Raw genomic sequence first — 19,449 nt, 5'->3', positions numbered from 1 at the left:
TTTGAAAAACAGGGTTAGAGGGAGGGGCTGATCTTTAATCTACTGGTTCACTATCCATGATGGTGGCAATGGCCAGTGCTGGACCAGGTCAAAGCCAGGAGCCAGAAGCTTCATCGAGGTCTCCCATGAGGATGCCTGGAATGTAAACACTTGGGCTGGCCTCCACTGTTCTTCCCAGGCCATTAGCATAGAGCTGTGCTGGAAGTGGAGCAGCTGGGATGTGAATTGGCGCCCATATGGGATGTGGGCATCTCAGGTGATGGCTTTACCCCCTACGTCACAATGCTGGCCCTGGCCGTTATATTTTCTTAATCACAGGATGACCTGGCTCATTGTCACATAAAATGCTGGCTCTTAACCAGTATTTTGAGTGGTGATTATTTTGCTGCTGTAATAGCAGCTGTAGAACTTAATGGGTCAGGGTTGTGGCACAGTGGGTTAAGCCAACACCGGCATCCTATATGGGTGCCGGTTCGTGTCCCTTCTACTTCCCTTCTGAGGCAGCTCCTGATAATTGCACCTGGGAAAGCAGCAGGAAATGGTGCAAGTGTCTGGGTCCCTGCAACCCACAAAGGAGACCCTCTAGAAGATGCTCAGCCTGACCCAGCCCAGGTCTCTTTCTGTCTCTTCCTCTTTCTGTAACTCTGCTTTTCAGATGAGTAAATAAATCTTAAAAAAAAAAAAAAAACTTTCTATGGCTTGTAGTTCAGTGGTAAGCACTTTGTGCCTTGTCTTTTAATGTTCTGGGCACCCACAGGAAGGCACTACTATTGTTATGTCTATGTAACTAATGAGGGAAACTGAGGCAGTCCTTCCAGGACTTGGTTGTGGTCGGAAAGAAAAAGAGTTAGGCTTTGTGTCTGCTGCTTTTGGACCTCCAAGTAGCTGACACAAGGGGACATTGCCTTTGTTCTTTCCCACTGTTTAGTCAACGCTAATCCCTGAACATTGGACTTCAGAGGTGGAGAGAAATTCTCCTGCTATTTGAGCATGTAATATAATACGTGCTTCAATTGAAGCAGATTGACGACGTTACTCAAAGGCCAATTGAAAAGCCAGATCTATGCTAAATCCCAAGGGTAAGGTAGCTGGCATGTGCAGTGATATACAGGAAGGTGCTTTTCTGGGTTAAGATAAAAAATCCTGGTATCACGTCACGCTATCGGGCACCCCATCTCAAACTCCCTGTGCCAGTCTTGCAACTTGAAATACTCAGTGGACAGAAATGAAACTTTATAGAAATTAGGTGATCATCATTCTTATCAGATGAATATGATGCCATCGGCACGATTTTAGCATCCTTGAAAAAAAGAGATTTACCTGGAGAGGTGCAAGAGAAAGTCTGAAGCATGGATTATGGAACTGTTTCTTTTCTTGCCATGGGAGATTGGGCTGTGAGATGACCTAGTAATTAAAATCCTGCTTAAATGTGTGCTGCTGGTCAGTCATAACAGAAGCACTGACATGGGAAACCAGACGGGAACCAGAGAAGGAAGAGAAAAGAGAAACACAAAAGTAACACTCTCTAGCCCACAGGATGCAGAAATAGATCTGAATTGACTGAATGCATATCTGACCACTAAGCATGAAAGCAGAACCCAAGTACTAATATATTTTTAACCAAATCTGTTAAATTAATCAATATTTTATATGCAAACATATGCTCCTGTGTTGCCGGCTTATTTAATTGACAGTTGCAATCAGCAGGACACCAGTTATTCAAACCCATATTTTTCATCTGCAGTTCTTGGGAGAAATGAAATAAAGGGACAGAGGGAATAGGTTTTGCAGATAGTGTCAGGTCTGAGGCCTTTTCTAAACACAACAGTTCCTTTGGCGAAGGCATAAAAATTTCCAGATAGGTGTACATGTAAAATATGAACAGATAGCGGCAGTCTTTGACTGTTACTGAGGAGGTAGATTAACATTAACGTGGTTGGTACATATTGAGGATCTTCTCTGGTTCTTTGTTATTCTTGACCTACTTCTCTTTGGATGAGTTGGGGAAGCCAATAGACCCTGAATACCTACTATGTGCTGGGCCTATGGCACATGACTTTACATATGTTATCTGTGGGATGGTGAGTGTGTCCCAGGCAGATCAGAATTTTTTTTCTTTTTTTATCATTTCTAGAGAAGGCAAATATATCTTTGGTCTTTCTTTGCCAAAATCTTCTGGCTGAATCATCAAACCAGCTGTGCTCTCCTAGTAACTATTATGTGCAACAAATCTTTAAAGTCAGACCTCATATTCTTCTACCTTTTAATTTTGGCAGAATCCTAAACATTCTTTTTGATTTGGTTAGCTAAAGGCCTTTGGCATCCAATTCTTGTTGCACAAAAGAAAGAAAAGAGTTGGAAAAATGTTATTAAGTATTAAGATAACCTAATGGTCATTATTTTCTTTGTTTACACATGTAAAGTTCTATCATGAACACCATTGAGGTGGATAATGTCCAGGCTGAAAATGAAAGGGGAAGTGGCCTTACACTTAAAAAATGTAAATTCTCATAGTGTTGCTATCACTTAGAGTACTTCAAAATGTTTGTGGAAAATGGAATTTAAAAAAATAAGTTAATTTTTTGAATTTCAAAACAATTTTGAAACCCCTACATATGAGTGAGTCTTCAAAAATTCATGAAAGGCATATATAATGAGAAAAACCATGCATCCATAGATTTAAAAATATTCCACATCAGTATAAACTTAACTTTTAATTCCATTTTTTTCATAAACTTTTTGAAATTCCTTTGTGTTAGATATTCAAAATCTCAAGCTTGTGTTTAGCAGCCCAACTTGTAACAATAGAAAAGCTTCTAAGCCTGGAAGTTTGGCAGTATTTTCAATGTTCCTGTGTTTAAATTGGCATCTGTGGTGTTATATTGGGATGCCATTTTCTGAACTTGGAAACAGAAGAAGGTGGAGAGAAATTTTTACTATAATTCATACATGGGTCTGAGTCTTAGGGGGAAAATAACTTTACTTGGAAATAGAGTAGTAATATTCTGTAAAGTTAATAAATATCCACCCTCTATCTTGGGGATAAAACATTGCACAACTAAGATTTTATGGGACTTCGGCTGTATTTATCTGATTGAAGTGAAAATTTTAGTCAAACTGAGCAGAAATTTCAGATAAACACCATCATTGAAGGGTGTTTTTTTAAGTATTTGACTGTATTGATCAAAAGAGACTCCCCAAGTCTCAAGTTTAAATGAGTCTCTGAAATTTGGCTGCCTCATACTTAAGGCTGATACTAAGAATGGTTGAGGTAATGTTATGGGAAAGTCCTTGGAAAACTGAATGCTAGTTAATTGTCAGGTGTTGGTTTCATGCAGAGTGCCGTTTAGTTTGTGAATGAAGAAAATTCCTGTCTGCAAGGGATGAGTTGAATAATTGGACTGATTTGCACACAGAGGTGCATGCCCAACTATCTATATATACACATCTTGTATATCAAGATAAAAGTTCAAGGAAAAGGTCAGGGCATGACAAAGGAATAGGAAACAAAAGGAGTTCATTAAAGGGTTAGTGTTTTGTAAACTAGGATAGAAAAGCTTCATGCAGAAGATGGGTCATTTTGGCAGGGAACTGCATAACTGAGTGGAGGCAAGTGGTACAAACTTCCTGAAAAAGGAATAGTGGGAATGTGCAAAAAACATTTGCAGACAATGGGTTTTGCTCTTTCCATCTTACTTTTGTTCTTCCCTATCTCCCTGTTTTTTCTCCTACATCCATTCTTCTTCCTCTTGGTTCTGTCATCATCTTACATCTGTTCCTTGCTTACTCTTCGTTGAAATTTTTACATAGATTAACTAATTTAAACCTTAGAACATCCTCATGAGGTAAGCTCTCTTAAAATTGTTATCCCTGATTAAAGTGGTAGTAACTTAGGTTTATAAAAAATGAAGCGATTTGCCCCAACTGGTAAGAGGTGATGCTGACATGTGAGCTGAGGCTTCCTGAATCCAAAGCCAGAGCTCCTAATGGCAGCCAAGTCCTCCCTCCAGGTTGAGAGAGACAGGAAACAAAGTTGTAAAGGGAGAATTGATCATAATTATGAGGGTGGACATGATTTTGTTGGCTAATTTTTGAGGAAGGATACTCTGTGTCTTTGTGTGTGGGCTAGACTTTGCACATAATTAATAATCATGTAGCAGAAGGGAATCACAAACAGGCAAGTGTGTGTGCTCTTCACAATCCAGAGAGAATGGCCCAGATGCCAAAGGGTACTTGTAGAGGAAGTTGAGTCAGAACATCATGGAATGTAAAAAGGAAGTGGAGTTCTCGCTTTGCTTTGCTCACCTGTATGGATCAGTTAGATGATACACAATCCTTTGCTTGTGACGTCACAGATCATCACCACGGAAACATCTGTGCTATAACAAACGCTGGATTGCAGCATCACCGAATGTGTCAGTGAGGAGAGGAAACTGGTTCAGAATGATAAGGCTGTCCACAGTGAAAGTTCACTCAAATACGTTAGCAATAGCAGCCTCGGTTGTGCGGAAAAATATAAGCAGAACTATTCCAAAAAGCACCAAGCAGGACTTGTGCATTATTAAAGGTTTGGCAAGGTTGATTTTGAAATGCTGCTCACATTCAAAACACGGTTCCCTTAAAAAGTCACTATCTATGCTGTCTTGCATGATGACAATAGAAATCCTTCAGGAGCAGGGAACTCGTCTTCCAAACTGCTTATTGAAAATCTTATGCATAGCAATGGAAGCTTAGCTGGAACCTCCATGTGTTTTCAAAGAGGCCTGAAACAATCAGAAGCAGAATTGCCCATGATTGTGGTTTGTGTTTATTTTTGATAAGTCAATGGCAGTATTAGTTATGTGGCTGCAAACATTAATAACTGAAAGATTCTTTTTGGCCCTCCAAGGATTTTTGTCAGTTACTCTCTGGTGGATCATGGACTAAATCCAGACTTCATCCATTTTACATTTCATTTGCATGATACTTTAAGAAATGATACAGTTATTGCTGACAGTTAAAGATATTTTTATATGAAAATGTGGATGTGCAAGTTCCTTTTATAATTAGAAGAGCTGGTACAGATTGAGCATCTCTAATCTGAAAATCTGGAATCCAAAATCTACAAAATCCAAAACTTTTTGAGTACCAACATGATGCCATAAATGGTAAATTCCATGCCTGACCTCATGTGATAGATTATAGTGAAAATGCAAGTACACCAATATATTTTCTACAATTACTCTCAGGATATGCATGTAAGGTGTGTATGAAACATAGTGCATTTTATGCTTAGACTTGGGATCTATTCCGAAGATTATATCTATACAAATCCTCTGATATCTGAAAAAGCCTAAAAGCTGAAATACTTCTAGTTCCAAGCATTTCAGGTGAAAGCTGTACTCAACCTGTAGTGCTGGATCCACATTTTCAAATAGCAACTGTGTTGTCAAACTCAGATGTGTGTCCCTTTTGGATGGGCTCTCTGTACTCTGCATTTAGCCAGATCCCCACCATTCCCCTTGTATTACGCCTCTTCCATTACATTAACTTACTTTTCTGCATGGCTCTTTGGGTATTTGCTTTTGTGAAACTTGGAGTAATGGGAGATTAATATTTGTTAGCCCAGTCTCGGTTATATAGAGAGCACCCCATAAACGATAGCTCTGATTAGTTTACCCATTGCAGGCTCAGTTATTTTCAGTTGTTCCTGAAATTGGCTCCACCCAATAGAACTTCCTGTGATGGCAGAAGTGTTTGATCTCTGTGCAGCAGCCCAGTGTGACAGTGACTAGCCACTGTAGCTGTTGGTCACTTGAAATGTAGTCAGTATACCTGAGAAAATAACTTTCATTTGCTTTTCATCAACTGAAATTACACCTAGTAGCTACTTTATTGGGCAAAGCAGATTAAGTAATGGTATTGAATAGTCAGGTGTCTTCACTTAGTTGTGAAATATGGAGTATAGACAGGAGGGGTGTGTGAGTGTGTCCATCTTAAAAGAGATGACTTATAAGGGACTTCCTGGCTTAACACCATCTACTTCCAGAAGTCATCTTTAGTATCTAACTAGTATTCTTGTCAATTAAGGAGACAAAGACATGTGTTTAACACAGTTTATGTGCAAATTCATACCAATTAATATAAGCTACCTTAAGCTCAAATGTAAGCTTTACTGTTATCTGTCCACTTAATGGTACTACTTAAATAGAAAAACTATACCTATGTGTAGAAAAACCTAAATTATAAGAGGCCTTTATAACATTCATGGAAAATGCTTATAATGGGCCGGCGCCGCGGCTCACTAGGTTAATCCTCCACATGTGGCGCTGGCACCCCAGGTTCTAGTCCCGGTTGGGGCGCCGGATTCTGTCCCAGTAGCTCCTCTTCCAGTCCAGCTCTCTGCTGTGGCCAGGGAGTGCAGTGGAGGATGGCCCAAATCCTTTGGCCCCGTACTCGCATGGGAGACCAGGAGAAGCACCTGGCTTGTAGCTTCGGATTAGCGTGGTGTGCCGGCCGCAGCGGCCATTGAGAAAAGGAAGACCTTTCTCTCTGTCTCTCTCTCTCACTGTCCACTCTGTCTGTCAAAAAAAAATGCGTATAATGAAAAAATATGCATAGATAAAAAAATTGTTATACCAAAATAAACATATCTTTTAATTTCAGTTTTTCTCGAACTCTTTGAAATAGCCTTGTATCTGATTGGCACGTTGACCCCTCCCTTCATGACAGCTAGAGCAAGAGCCAGCGTGACCTAGGGACTGTGGGAACCCTGTGGAACCCTCTGAGACTGCTGGGGATTCTGTGTTCTTAGGGGTCGAAGCTTAACAGGCTACTGTTTCTCGTGATTTTTATCACAAACACACTGAGCACCTCTAAGGATTATGTTGCTGTAAATCAGCCCCACTGTAGGCTTCTCAGAGAGTCCTCTCTCTTGCACCTTCTCCATTTATTCATGGTATTCTTCTGGGGAGTTTGCCATTGGTCCTCTCCTCTGAGCCCACTGTCACAGCCTCCTTTTGACTTTCTCACTGAGTTGGAGACCCCAGAACCCTCACCCAGACTCTGGCCTCTTGACAGCTCACTGGCCTCTGTCTTAGAACTGCTCTCACATACATTTTCAACAAGGAACTTCCCTGTTTGCCGAGACATGTTCACCTGACAACCTACGTCAGCTGTTTCGTTCAAGGTGAAGCTCTGAATTCCAGCCTTACCGCCTTCCCACCCCAGCAAAAAGAGCTTCCTTAAAACAGGGAAAGCCTAGTGGACATGATAGAAACAGTTGTAAATAATTTTGTCAACTGATAGTACAGATCTTCTCAAAATGGAAAGAAAACAACACACACCTATAAGTGTCCTCCACTTTGGTCACTCATCCAATCATAGTTCTGAATCCCCTATTGCTGTTGTCGTTTCTCTGAGAGGCTCTCGTGTCTTCCCATTTTTATTTTTGTGAGCGGACATCCATGTAGCCCTCTGTTATGATGCTGAATTGAATTGAATGAGCTCTAGAATTCCATAGGAAGAGAAAGATAAAAACTCTCTAACTAAAAAAAAGTGCATTGTATGTGCTTTTAAATTTCTTTTTAGCGAAATTGTTAGCCGAAATGCTTTCGAGAAAAAAGACTAAGGTAATATCAACTAAGACTCCCTAATGAAATGCTAAATTGTCTCCATGCATCTATGTTTTTAGTGTTGCATTTAGTCCCACTCCCAGACATAAGGAGGCTAAAATTCATATTCAGATAGGGAAAGGCAAACCTGGAACAGATGGAGCGGAGTTCAGCATAAAGGTTTAATCCTATCAGGCTGATTCCTGTATGGCCATCTGGATAATCCGGCACACACATTCAAGGCCTGTTAAAAATACGACTCCAGCCAAGATTATCATCACAGATTTTCCACTAGACTTGCTCATATTTGACTTTATGATTTTCTAGGCCCAGGAAGAGTGCTTGTGAATAAAGACTTGAGTATTCCATGAAGAAACAGTTACATGTTTTTTAACCTGAGAATTGTTTCCCTTTTTCAAAATATTGGGTGTCCATTTCTGGAAAGATCTTTGCATTTTTTTTTCCTAGCTTTCATTTATCAAACTTTTTTTTATATCAAGCTAATAAGGAGAATGAGGCTAAACATCATTTTTTACATCAAAGTTCTCCTTGTCAGGAAGAGAATAGTTACTTATTGTATAATAAGAGGCAAGTAAATTTACCATTGTTTCCTCAAATATCACGATTGGATCTATGAATAATTCATTTTGAGGATTCTCCGGGCCTCCATGACAGTCTTTCCCCACTGCTTTGCAGTAGAGTGCTTGACAATCATAGAACAAGAGAAACAAAAAAGAAAGAAGAACAGTATTTGCCTTTAGCTGCTCTCAGATTAATATTTTCTATGTTTTAATTTTGGATTTGGCAGATCTCATGTGAAGTAGAAAGCAGTATATTCACACCTCCTTGAGTTATAAAATTCCAAACCTTCGCAGTATATTTAACAAACAATTTTTGCATATTTTGAAACAATGCTGTGTCGGGTGTCATTAAATCAAAAAGCCTTCAACAAATCTTTCATGTGCAATTTAGAAGTTACAGGTACATCAAAATGTCAAGATTTTTCACTGCTAAATTGTTAAATAACTGCATATTGAACCTGCACAGTGTTCTAGATCTCTGAGAGACAAACTCCGAAATCCAAAAGCAGTTGCCTTGGAATCTTTTGGACTACAAATTCTCCACCAGCACTTCTTTCCTTGCCCAAGTGCCATGTCCACTGGTTGTTGAGGTGTTTTGTTAGTTCAGAATAGAATAATAAAGCTACAAAATAAACAGGAGGTAGATACTATTTGGGCTTGGATTGTAATTAATGACTGGCACAGCTTGGGTCTTAGTTGCTCTTTTGCTAAGTTTAAATAGAGGCAGATTCCACCCCAGGTTTAACTCTGCCTCTATGTGGATGGGAGTTGGAGCAAAGTTTCCATCTAGTGACTAGGAATTTTTCCTTTTCTTTTCTGTGAGATTCATTAATACTGTCTAGGCATATGGCTTTCTTTCCAAATGAAGTCACTTGGAATAAAGGATGAAAAACACTTGAAATTTTCAATCTCCTCATTTAATATTTAATAGGTTTAATTGCATCTGATATTGAGAAAGCCCTATATCATGGGTTACATTTCTCTTTAAAGTGGAAAATAACTCTCCCTCCCCACCCCCCACACATAGAGATAGAGATAAAGATGGGGAGGGAGAGGTCTTCTTTGCAAATATATATCTTTGCCAAATGACATCCAAATATTCTAGTGGACAGGACAATAAAAAAAGACCAATAAGAAAACAAAATAAAAATCCTAGTAAGCAATAAAACATTTAACTGCATAATGCAACTACTAAAGAAAATAAAGACAGAAACTCTTACATAGTAACTCAAAGGAACAGCATGTGTTAGAAAGATTTCTACATCCTGAGTGAGAAAGCTGTCACATTTGTGCTATTACTTGTTTGCTTATTGACTGACTGGAGTGTGTGGCAGTGATAGCATTGTGAAAGTGAGCTTTGTGGATGCTGGTGCTATAACTCAGGTAGGCATCATGACTCCTGCTAATTTCTAAGGCATTCTGTTGGAAAATGGGAAAGCCAAGAGCATATTTGCCTCCTGTCTGTGGTCATAGTGCAGAGAGTAAGTTTCACAGCTGGTAGCAAACCCTCTGTCTTCCTTCCTATTGGTAGCTTATAGTTTTGGGATCAGAGAAGGCAGGTTTTGCTGAGCTGTAACCTGGTGTGAAAGTCACTTCACTCAAAAAAAAAAAAAAAAATAGCAAAATCCAGTTGTTCAGACTAAGCAGGAAGAGCAGAGGTGTGTGTGCACTGACATCCATGGTGGTATTTTGTGTCACCATCAGCCTCTGGGACAGGGTTGCTCCCAAGCACAACATCGCCAAAGTCAACAGGTGAAAGCGAGAAGCCCTCAGATTTTATGAGGTCACAGATATCCCAACAAAAATGAGCTGAGATCATGGGTTTCACATTTACTGCCAAGTCTCAAAAATTTGGGACAATAACTTTACAGTCAATCCCTCATTTCTGAAAAGTTTCCCATCAATATTCATTCTGGGCAAATGAGATCCTTAAAAAAACATTCTAGTTTGGGAGGACTGATGCCAAGTCCACCTACTCAGTACGCTTAGCTAGATATATTAGCAAGTAGCTGATGGGAATTCCTTAAGGAAATTATATAATAGATGATAAACAGGATTTTCTAATAAGTAGATAACCTCTGGTTAGTGGGGAACCGATACAATAATAATGATCATAGCAACAACTAGCGTACTGTGTACCTGGCACATAGTAGAACAGTAGAACATACATAGGCATATTCTGTGAATTTTGTTGGGAGTATCTAAGGTATCTCCTAAGAGGGAACTACAGCTTAGAGATAGCAGGTGGCTATTTCAAGGTTGTGCTAAATGGTAGATGTGAAATTGGAACAGCTGGAGCTCTTACCCATTATCAAATACTGTAATATTCCAAATGTTAAAATCTACTTAACATAATTTGATCTTCCTGTCTTTACTCAGATGCCAGTAAGGGATGGTGCCAGTCTCTTCACTTCCATTGTACGCATTGAATATCTGTTTTGTAGAAATTCTCATTAATATAGAGTGCTGGCTAATAGAATGCTAGAAAGAGTTTACATATTTTCATGTACCATACACAACATACATCCACTTCAAAGTGGAATTTCATCTTGAAATTTGGAGTGGATTTACATTTCTAAATTTGTACCTTTTACCAGCTTTAGAGCATTGTTTCTTCAGTGTATTTAAATACAGGAATGGAGGGAAAAAGCTAAATGATGGCATTCCTAATTAGGCTTCCATAATGAAGCAGGAACTGTTGGAAAACCTCATTTTGAGGATAAGATATGATAAATGCTGAACTTGGGTTATCTATATAGCTACCCCAAACAAGTGAGATATTGATCAAAACACAGATTTCACAGGTAAAAGAAAGAGCAGCCCTAGGACCCTGCTGATAGCTGCACACACCACTAATGCACCTCAATGGGCAGGCACCTCTGAGCTCAATTAACCCTTATTCCCAAGGCCACCCATAAACCCCGAGGTAAACATGGCTCTCCTGGCCCTTGCTTTCTATCAATGAAATAGATCATTTCTATTGGAGGCTGAGGTGCGACTCCAGCTTATAAATTCCCCTTGCTAATAAAGAGCCTGATGCTTCCAGTGCGAGTGTGCAGGCACTCGAATCACCTAACATTGATTCTGTAAATCAGAAAATTTTAAACTGCTGAGGGCATCTGTGGTTTCCCATGCTTTCTGTGGCTATTTGAAGGAGACAGAAATGCTCTGGAGCTTAGGCAGGTGAGCGCACACGTCCCCTGGTGCAATTGTCTGCACACAGAACATTCCTGGTTAAATACGTACTGGGAGCTGAGTGATTTTTTTTTTTTTTTTTTTTTGTTCTTCCCTCCCTCTTCCTTCTCACCACGACCATTGTTCAGAAGCAAATTGGAAATCTGGTAATTAGGCCCTGACTCACGGTGTAGCATTAAAGTCCCGAGCCAAAGTTCAACACCCTGAAATGAAATTTAAACCAATTAATCTGTTAGATTTTTATCGCTTGTCCGTGTTTTCTCAGCAATTCCCCCAGCACGTGGCCTTTGATCAACTCTCATACAAACGCTAAAATGTGTGCCTGCTGCTAGCAAGATGGGAATGACATTAACATGGTACTCATAAAACAATCAGAGCAGAGAAGCCCTCAAACAGGCAGGGCATAGTAATATTTAATAAAAGCGCACACATAATCTTCAGAATTAGCATTTTGTGCCTTGCAGTACCTTTGGGAGAAGAGCTTTTATTTGTAGAGTGATCATTATTATAACAAAGAAGAGCTACCTAATAATTTCCACTTTAACTCTGCAATGTGCCACGAGCATTTCAGAGCCATTATGCTAAACTGTGGTAGGGTAATCATGTTATTGTCATAGTTTGAAGGAAAGAAAATCTCCTCTATTTTGGTGGCTGGTGAAGGGTGGGGTGAGGAATTAAAGAAATGAGGTGTGTGTGGGGTGGGGAGAGGGTAGGGGGGAATGCACCCAAACTTTTATTTTTAAGGAGACTTAGAAACAGGAATTGGCTTGATGTCCTTGTGGATAGAGCATGACAGCTCACTGGGAAGAAAGAAGCTTTTGATTAATTAAGTCAGGAATTTTCTGGTACCAGTGGTTGTGTATTCAAAAACTACCTCTTTATTCCCCTTTCCATAATATTTTCTTGGAGATAGAATTATCTTGATTATTCCATTCCCAGACTGAATCCAACTCTTTAATAAATCTTTTTAATCTTAAATTCCACTGAATTCATCTACTGTGACTACTAAAAAAATGGTAGTCCTCTGTCTTCTCTCTGCTTCTCTCTGGGTATCCTGAATGAGAGAAAAGCAAGCCCCTGGCTGCTTTTGGGTATTTTCTGAGCTTATTTGGAGAAAAGAAGAAGGGAGGGAAGGTTCAGAGTCTGTTAGTAAGTATACCTGTCTTGCCTTTGTTTTGTAGTATCAATTTGCTCTAAAAAGTACAATTTTTATTTCTCATCAAATTAAATGTTCTGGTATTTGATTTTTTTATTTAACTTATTACCTTAATATATGCTAATTTTAAAAATTGAAGCCATATAGATGTCTACAGAGTAACATTTAATAGTCTGCCTTTTCTGTCAATCTCATTTCTTTTCATAAGGACCCACTGGGGACAGTTCATGCACATCCTGTGTGTCATATTTGTTCACAAATGCCCTCATACACGTGCACACACACACACACAACACACACACAGACTCATATATCATTTTTGGGAAAAAAAGGTCATACTATTAATTAATCTGTCAATTGCTTTCTTTACTTTTGCTATCTTTCCATGTCAATTTGTAGACGTTTTTTCACTTATTATAATGAAACACATCTTACATTCTACAATCTAGATTTACTATAATTTATTTAACCACTCTCTTATTGGGGGCATCTAGACACTTCACTTCTTACTGTCAATATTGCAGAAGCATTTGAACATTTGAGTACCTGTAATTTTGGCCACAGTGGTAAATATTTCTTGGTCTGTTTTTAGTCTGGCAGGTTGTTTGTGACTAGGGTAAAAGTGCAAAATGTTGACCTGTGAGTTAAAGCCAGCCCATAAACATTTTGTTTGGCCTACATATTTTTACAAAAATATTGAATTAGTTGCCAACATTTAAAGATTGGGAAATTTCATATAAAAACCTGGTTTCCTGGCTTCTTCTGAAAGATCAGAAGCCAGACCGCACTGGACCTACGTTGGTGGGATTACCAAAGGCTGGAGCTGAGCAGCAGCTGCTGGGTTAAGCACAGCTTGTGCAGTGCACCAGGGTCCTCTCCATTTCCATCACTCCCCTCCTTACCCCCTAGCCCCCGGCTAGTGCTGAATGCCAGCGTCCACTCACTTCAGTCATCCTTGAGCTGCTAGTCTCTTTGGGTTTCTTGCCTTGGCCTGTGCGGGGCTGTGACTTCCTAACAACTTCTCTTAGGTGTAATTCTGTTTGGTTAGTCACAATGTTTTCCACCTTGTATTTCTGGCACTTTGAAATTCCTCCTTTCTGGGGTCTATCCTATGCACTGTTTGTTAGTTATCATCTTTGACCTCCCAGTTATTAAATGCCAGTAGCACCCACCCCGTCTCTTAGTTGAAAAACCCATGAATCTTTTCCGTATTTTCCAAACATGTCAGTGGGGAGGTACTGCAGAGCTTCCTCTGGAGACTGATATGTCACAGCAGATGTTGAGAAGCTTCTTTAGAACGCTTTGAGCTCCACACTTGAAAAGGGCTGCATGACTAACTTGTCTTGAGAAGGCACATAGTCTCTAAGCAGGGAAAGTGGATGATACAGAATGTAGAGGGAGAAGGAAACACTCCCCACCCCAATATGTGCCTCCCATATCCTACAAATTGGAAAAAGATGGAGGGGAACAAGTTTCACCCTGCAGGGCTTGACCACACTGATAAGTACTCAAGGATATGTAAACACACTCCCCTTTTGTGCAATAGTAAGAAGCCTGGAGGAGACTATATTTATCTTAAGAGGTATGCTTGTAGGATTAAAACTAGAAGAGTTAACAGAGTTGTATTCGGTGTGAGTAATCATAGAGTCAACAGTGAATAGCAGCATTGGATTTCACACACTGCCATCAGGCAGGATTCTCAAGATCAAGTCTCTCAAACCAACATCCAGTAGCTGTCAGATGTATCCAGGAATGTTAGAACACCTTGTGACTTCACTCTAGCAACTAGATATAGTAAGTTATAAATGAAAAACTAAGACTAAAAACATGAACAAAATGATTGCAAACTGCTTATGTACAGAATTTTACATAGTTGCTAAAGTACTTTATTATAAGTTGCTTGAAATTCTGTATCATATTCCATCATTGGTTCAGGAGTACTTAACCATGCATTTAAACATCTTTACTTTTAATGATAATTTTTGTTTAAGAAGTCCTGTGTCTGTGGAAGACTGATTACAACCACTGTGTATATTAAAAATTGGAAGAATTTGAAAGTCAAGTCATGAGTCATTATATTTTCTTGATGAACGATTTTGTTTTGGGGAGAAAGTGGTAGAAAAGTCACAGAACTGCCCAGTTTTAGATGCAAATGCATTGCTGTGAGTTCAGCCAACGTGAAATGTTTAGTTGGGGGTATTTTCAAATTTCTCTGTAGTTTTTAAAGATTAATTTGAATCAAAATCCATGCTGTTCTATTTGTTTGTGTGGTAGCACGTGAGCAATGACCCCACCAGGCGAGGCTTAATGGTTTCTTTCCTTCTTGCAAAAGTTAAAGCATGAGATCTTGCCAAATTTTACAAAGTCCAATAATTTTTTTGCCAGTTTTATTCCCCTATTAAGATTAACTGGTGCTCTCATTGGTTTCAAGACTGGGAAAGCCTGTTGTGGGTGCTTCATAAACCTTTTATTAAAGAGGAGGGTCCCATTTTCTCTCCTTGCACAACATCTCCCTTGCTCTGAAATTTTTCTTTTATAAAAGTAATCATGAGAACAGCAGCATGGCATTGCAGAGTTAAAAATCCTCAGTGATGTGAAGGTCCCTTCAGAGAGATTGCAAAAACATAATCCAACAATTACATTTATGCCTAGCAATTCTGTTGAAAATATGCCATGCTCATTAGGCAAACCACCTCCAGTCTGTTTGGAAGCACAATATTTGAAAATTATTTCCCATCTCCAAGGGCCATTTATAATGGAAATAGAAAATATATGAAATTTTTAAAAAGTTAAATCTAGGGTTTGATGCCTGGGAAAGACAACAAAGCAAAGGTCATGAGGAGTCTTTGTGGTTCAGCCTTGACTCACCCATTTAGTTTCATAATTCACCCTGAGTGACCTGCAAGTTTTGCATCTATAAAATGGGATCCATGGCTTTTATTTGAAAAAAAAATATATTAGTTATTTTTAATGATGAACGTTGCTATTTTCGTGTTACAGACAGAAGGTGTGGAGCAATAACCATTCCCTACTCCAGCCTTTCTCTTTCTTAGCTTACCATTGGGCAGAAATGTTTACCTAAAAACACATACATTTTCTTTTCAGGAGATGTACTTAATGATGAAGCAATTCCGTAAGGTTTCCAGGCCATTCCAAAAAGTCACCCATTAAAAACATCTTTAGTATTTTATAAATTAAGCTTTATGTCTGTGTTTTACTTTATCAGATTTCAGGGTGGGAAAAAGATTTGGGAAAAATATTATGTGCCTTCATAGAAACAATGAAAAGAATGTTTTTAAAAACTGAAGTTGCACCCTTGGGCTTCAGGTCCTAATGTGGCTGGGAAATGCTGAGATCTTGAGGGACTTTCTGTTAGTGAAAAGATAAAAGATTTTTTTTTCTTTTTCTCAAGTCGCCCATCATTAAAGTTTGGTTCTAACAGCAGACTCCTTCTCTTTTTCATGTGTGTTGAAAAGCAGCTACTCCCTGTATCAAAGCCATCAGCCCGAGTGAAGGATGGACGACGGGAGGCGCAACTGTGATCATCATAGGGGACAATTTCTTTGATGGGTTACAGGTCATATTCGGTACCATGCTGGTCTGGAGTGAGGTAGGTGTTGTCTGAACATTAATATCTAATAACTTGGTCTAGTTGAAGATAGTGTCTATACTTGAATTTCTAATAGAATGTGTAGAACTTAGTGGTGCATTCCTGGATGGGCCAGCTCCAGTCTGCAAAACTTGGGGAACTGGGAAAGATGGACTGGTTTCTGTTGGAGTGACTTTTATTCTCTTGCTCATAAGCACTGGGAGAGCATTTTTGTGACTCGTGCTCTTGGGCTTGCTGTGTTGTGGAGCTTCTGTTGTATGTGGGGAGTTGGAAATAAGACACAAATTCACAAGATAGCTAGGAAAAGTCCACTCAAGCTTTAGCAGAGTTGTCATCTGTAAATATTTTGTAGACAAGGTCTACTGTATCTCACTATTCGGGGAACCACTGTTCAAGTGATGGTAATAGTCTAGGATATACGTGATTTTTTACTTACTCATTGACTCTTCATTAGAAAGTGAGTGATTTGCTAGGGGAACCTAGAAGAACCCAGGGCTTTTTCCAAACACTAGGGATCTACAGATCTCAGAGATCTCAATGGAAAATGACACTGTTCTCTGTGTGATTGTTTCCAAGCATTGTGATCATTATTTTAACTTGCTAGTTTACTTCCCTGGCAATAATCTGCATTGGTTATAGATTATAGATGCCATGGAAAACTTTGCTCTTTAAATTCTAAGCCTAGAGTTCTTAGCATGCTCAGAGCCCTCTCTCCTTAACCTCACTGAAGTTTAGGATAAAAACCTATAAGGTACCTTAGGTTTGATTCAGCCAACTTGCTTTGTAAGCAGCCATATTAACTGCTGAACTCTATGGAAACACACTGTGTACTCAACAGTGTGCTGAGTTCTTTAGATAGTATAGAGAGAAGAGTGAGAAGAATCTTTCAGATGAATACTCTTAGCAGATGTCTACTTGATGAGGACACTGAGACTTAGAGATAAATAGTTGCCTGACCAAAGAGCAGCCTCCAGAACCCATGGAGTGTGGCAGATATGGATGTGATCATATAAAAATGTCAGAAGCAGAATGGAGCTATGTCGCTCCCCCTCTTCGTGGAGGAACGACACAGGACCCTGCGCTGTTCTTTCGTCTGCTCGGCCCTCCCCGGGTTTGCTGCTGGTTCTTCCCGGGTTGGCTACTATCCCTTACACCTCCGTGGAAGGGCAGTTCCCCCTGGCCACATTCCCCACTTCCGCAGGGGAGCGGCACACCACCGGCCGGCTTTCTCGGGGGCTGCACAGGTGTTCCTTCAGATAGATGTTCCCCTTAGATGTTCCTGGTGCATGCCGTCTCTCTCCTCCTTTATAGTCCTCCTCTGCCAATCCTAACTCGGCTGCCCACACGCCGAGTACGCTGCTCTCCTCCAATCAATAGCAAGTCCTACAGTTTATTAGTTGAACTGGAGGCAGCTGTGCGGAAGCTGTTTACTTCTCTCCCAGCGCCATATTGTGGGAGAGCAGATGCATAGAATAAGTCTTAATTCCAGTAACTCAGTCTAGTCCGGTTTGCTCCCCACAGAGCTAGAACTCAGATGTTCTATTTCCATTTCTTTTTTTTAACTTTTATTTAATAAATATAAATTTCCAAAGTGCAACTTTTGGATTATAGCGCCCCCCCCCCATAACATCCCTCCTACCTGCAACCATCCCATCTCCCACTCCCTCTCCCATCCCATTCTTCATCAAGATTCATTTTCAATTATCTTTATATACAGAAGATCAATTTAGTATAAATTTAGTACATACTAAGTAAAGATTTCAACACTTTGCACCCACACAGAAACACAAAGTATAAAGTACTGTTTGAGTACTAGTTATACCGTTAATTCACATAGTCCAACACATTAAGGACAGAGATCCTACATGGGGAGTAAGTGCACAGTGACTCCTGTTGTTGATTTAACAATTGGCACTCTTATTTATGATGTCAGTAATCACCCTAGGCTCTTGTCATGAGTTGCCAAGGCTATGGAAGCCTCTTGAGTTCGCCAACTCTCATCTTATTTAGACAGGGCCATAGTCAAAGTGGAAGTTCTCTCCTCCCTTCAGAGAAAGGTCCCTCCTTCTTTGATGGCCCATTCTTTCCAGTGGGATTTCACTCACAGAGATCTTCCATTTAGGTGTTTGTTTGTTTGTTTGTTTGTTTTTGCCACAGTGTCTTGGCTTTCCATGCCTGAAATACTCTCATGGGATCCGAATGCCTTAAGGGCTGATTCTGAGGCCAGAGTGCTGTTTAGGACATCTGTCATTCTATGAGTCTGCTGTGTATCCCGCTTCCCATGTTGGATTGTTCTCTGCTTTTTAATTCTATCAGACACTAGTCTTATTTATGTGATCCCTTTGACACTTAATCCTATCATTATGATCAATTGTGAACTGAAACTGATCACTTTGACTAGTGAGATGGCATTGGTACATGCCACCTTGATGGGAATGAATTGGAATCCCCTGGTTTCCATTTCTTGTTGTCTTCCCATGATGTCATGGTTTATCCCATCTAGATACTGTATGCTTTCCATTAGAGGGATCATAGAGATGAGCAGAGAGTTAAGATGGTGATAGTTGGGCATAGTTATCTGTTCAAAGAGGCTGAGCTTCTTCTCAAGTCTTCTATGCATACTTCTCACTGAAGTAACCCAATCAGGCAAGCCCCTTGCCAGCTCACACTGCTGCTGCCTTTGTATTTCCTACTCAATTGATGAGGTATACACCTAAAAAAAGAATCAAAGCTCTCATAAAGCTGAGTCAGAAAAAGGCTCCTTTACCCACTCAACAAATTGTTTTCCAGTAAGGAACATTCCAGGCATGATAGACTCAGCTTGCCTCTTTCTTCATTGGAACTATTGGGATGTAAGTTAGAAGCATCACATGCATGGCCTCTTCTGCTGCCAGTTTGTTTTCTGTATCTTGATGGAGATAGCAATCCTCACAAAGATAGCCTCTCCTGGGTTTTGTGAGTTGTATCTTCATCTTTATTCCTCTTTCTGTTGTTCATCATGGGAGTTGGAAGAGGGAAGAATAAATACAGACTCCTTGCTTCATGTAGCTGCAAGCAAAAATGACAACAGATAAATGGGGCTCAGATTTGGAAGACTTTTCTGCCTCTCTCACTGTCTAAAACTCTACCTGTCAAACAAAAAAAAGTCAACTATGCCTGGTGGAACCCACTACAAAGTTTCCCAAAATTATTTATTTATTTATTTATTACAGATTTATTTATTTGAAAGGCAGAGTTACATAGAGGCAGAGAGAGAGAAAGAGAGGTATCTTCTATATGCTGGTTTATTCCTCAGATGGTGGCAATAGCTGGATT

At 39.7% G+C, this 19,449-nt stretch overlaps 1 protein-coding gene across 29 annotated transcripts in view; it reads left to right on the top strand.

Annotated features, from left to right (window-relative positions):
- The window catches only part of EBF1 (EBF transcription factor 1), a 411,315-nt gene that overhangs the window by 288,548 nt on the left and 103,318 nt on the right, over positions 1-19,449 (top strand). For 13 of the 29 annotated variants that reach the window (XM_002710343.6, XM_008255334.5, XM_089334990.1 and 10 more), the window contains one exon: positions 16,001-16,134. The exons of 7 other annotated variants lie outside the window; for them this stretch is intronic. In XM_002710343.6, the coding sequence (XP_002710389.1) occupies positions 16,001-16,134 (134 nt within the window). The remainder of the gene's footprint in view (positions 1-16,000; positions 16,135-19,449) is intronic. 9 more of the 29 variants (XM_008255335.5, XM_002710344.6, XM_070076385.2 and 6 more) reach the window with 1 other exon arrangement.

The sequence above is a fragment of the Oryctolagus cuniculus genome, chromosome 6 (genome assembly GCF_051225735.1).
Source record: "Oryctolagus cuniculus isolate XC-2025 breed Fujian yellow rabbit chromosome 6, ASM5122573v1, whole genome shotgun sequence".
NCBI classification, from domain to species: domain Eukaryota; kingdom Metazoa; phylum Chordata; class Mammalia; order Lagomorpha; family Leporidae; genus Oryctolagus; species Oryctolagus cuniculus.
This window is presented reverse-complemented; position numbering and strand designations above follow the sequence as displayed.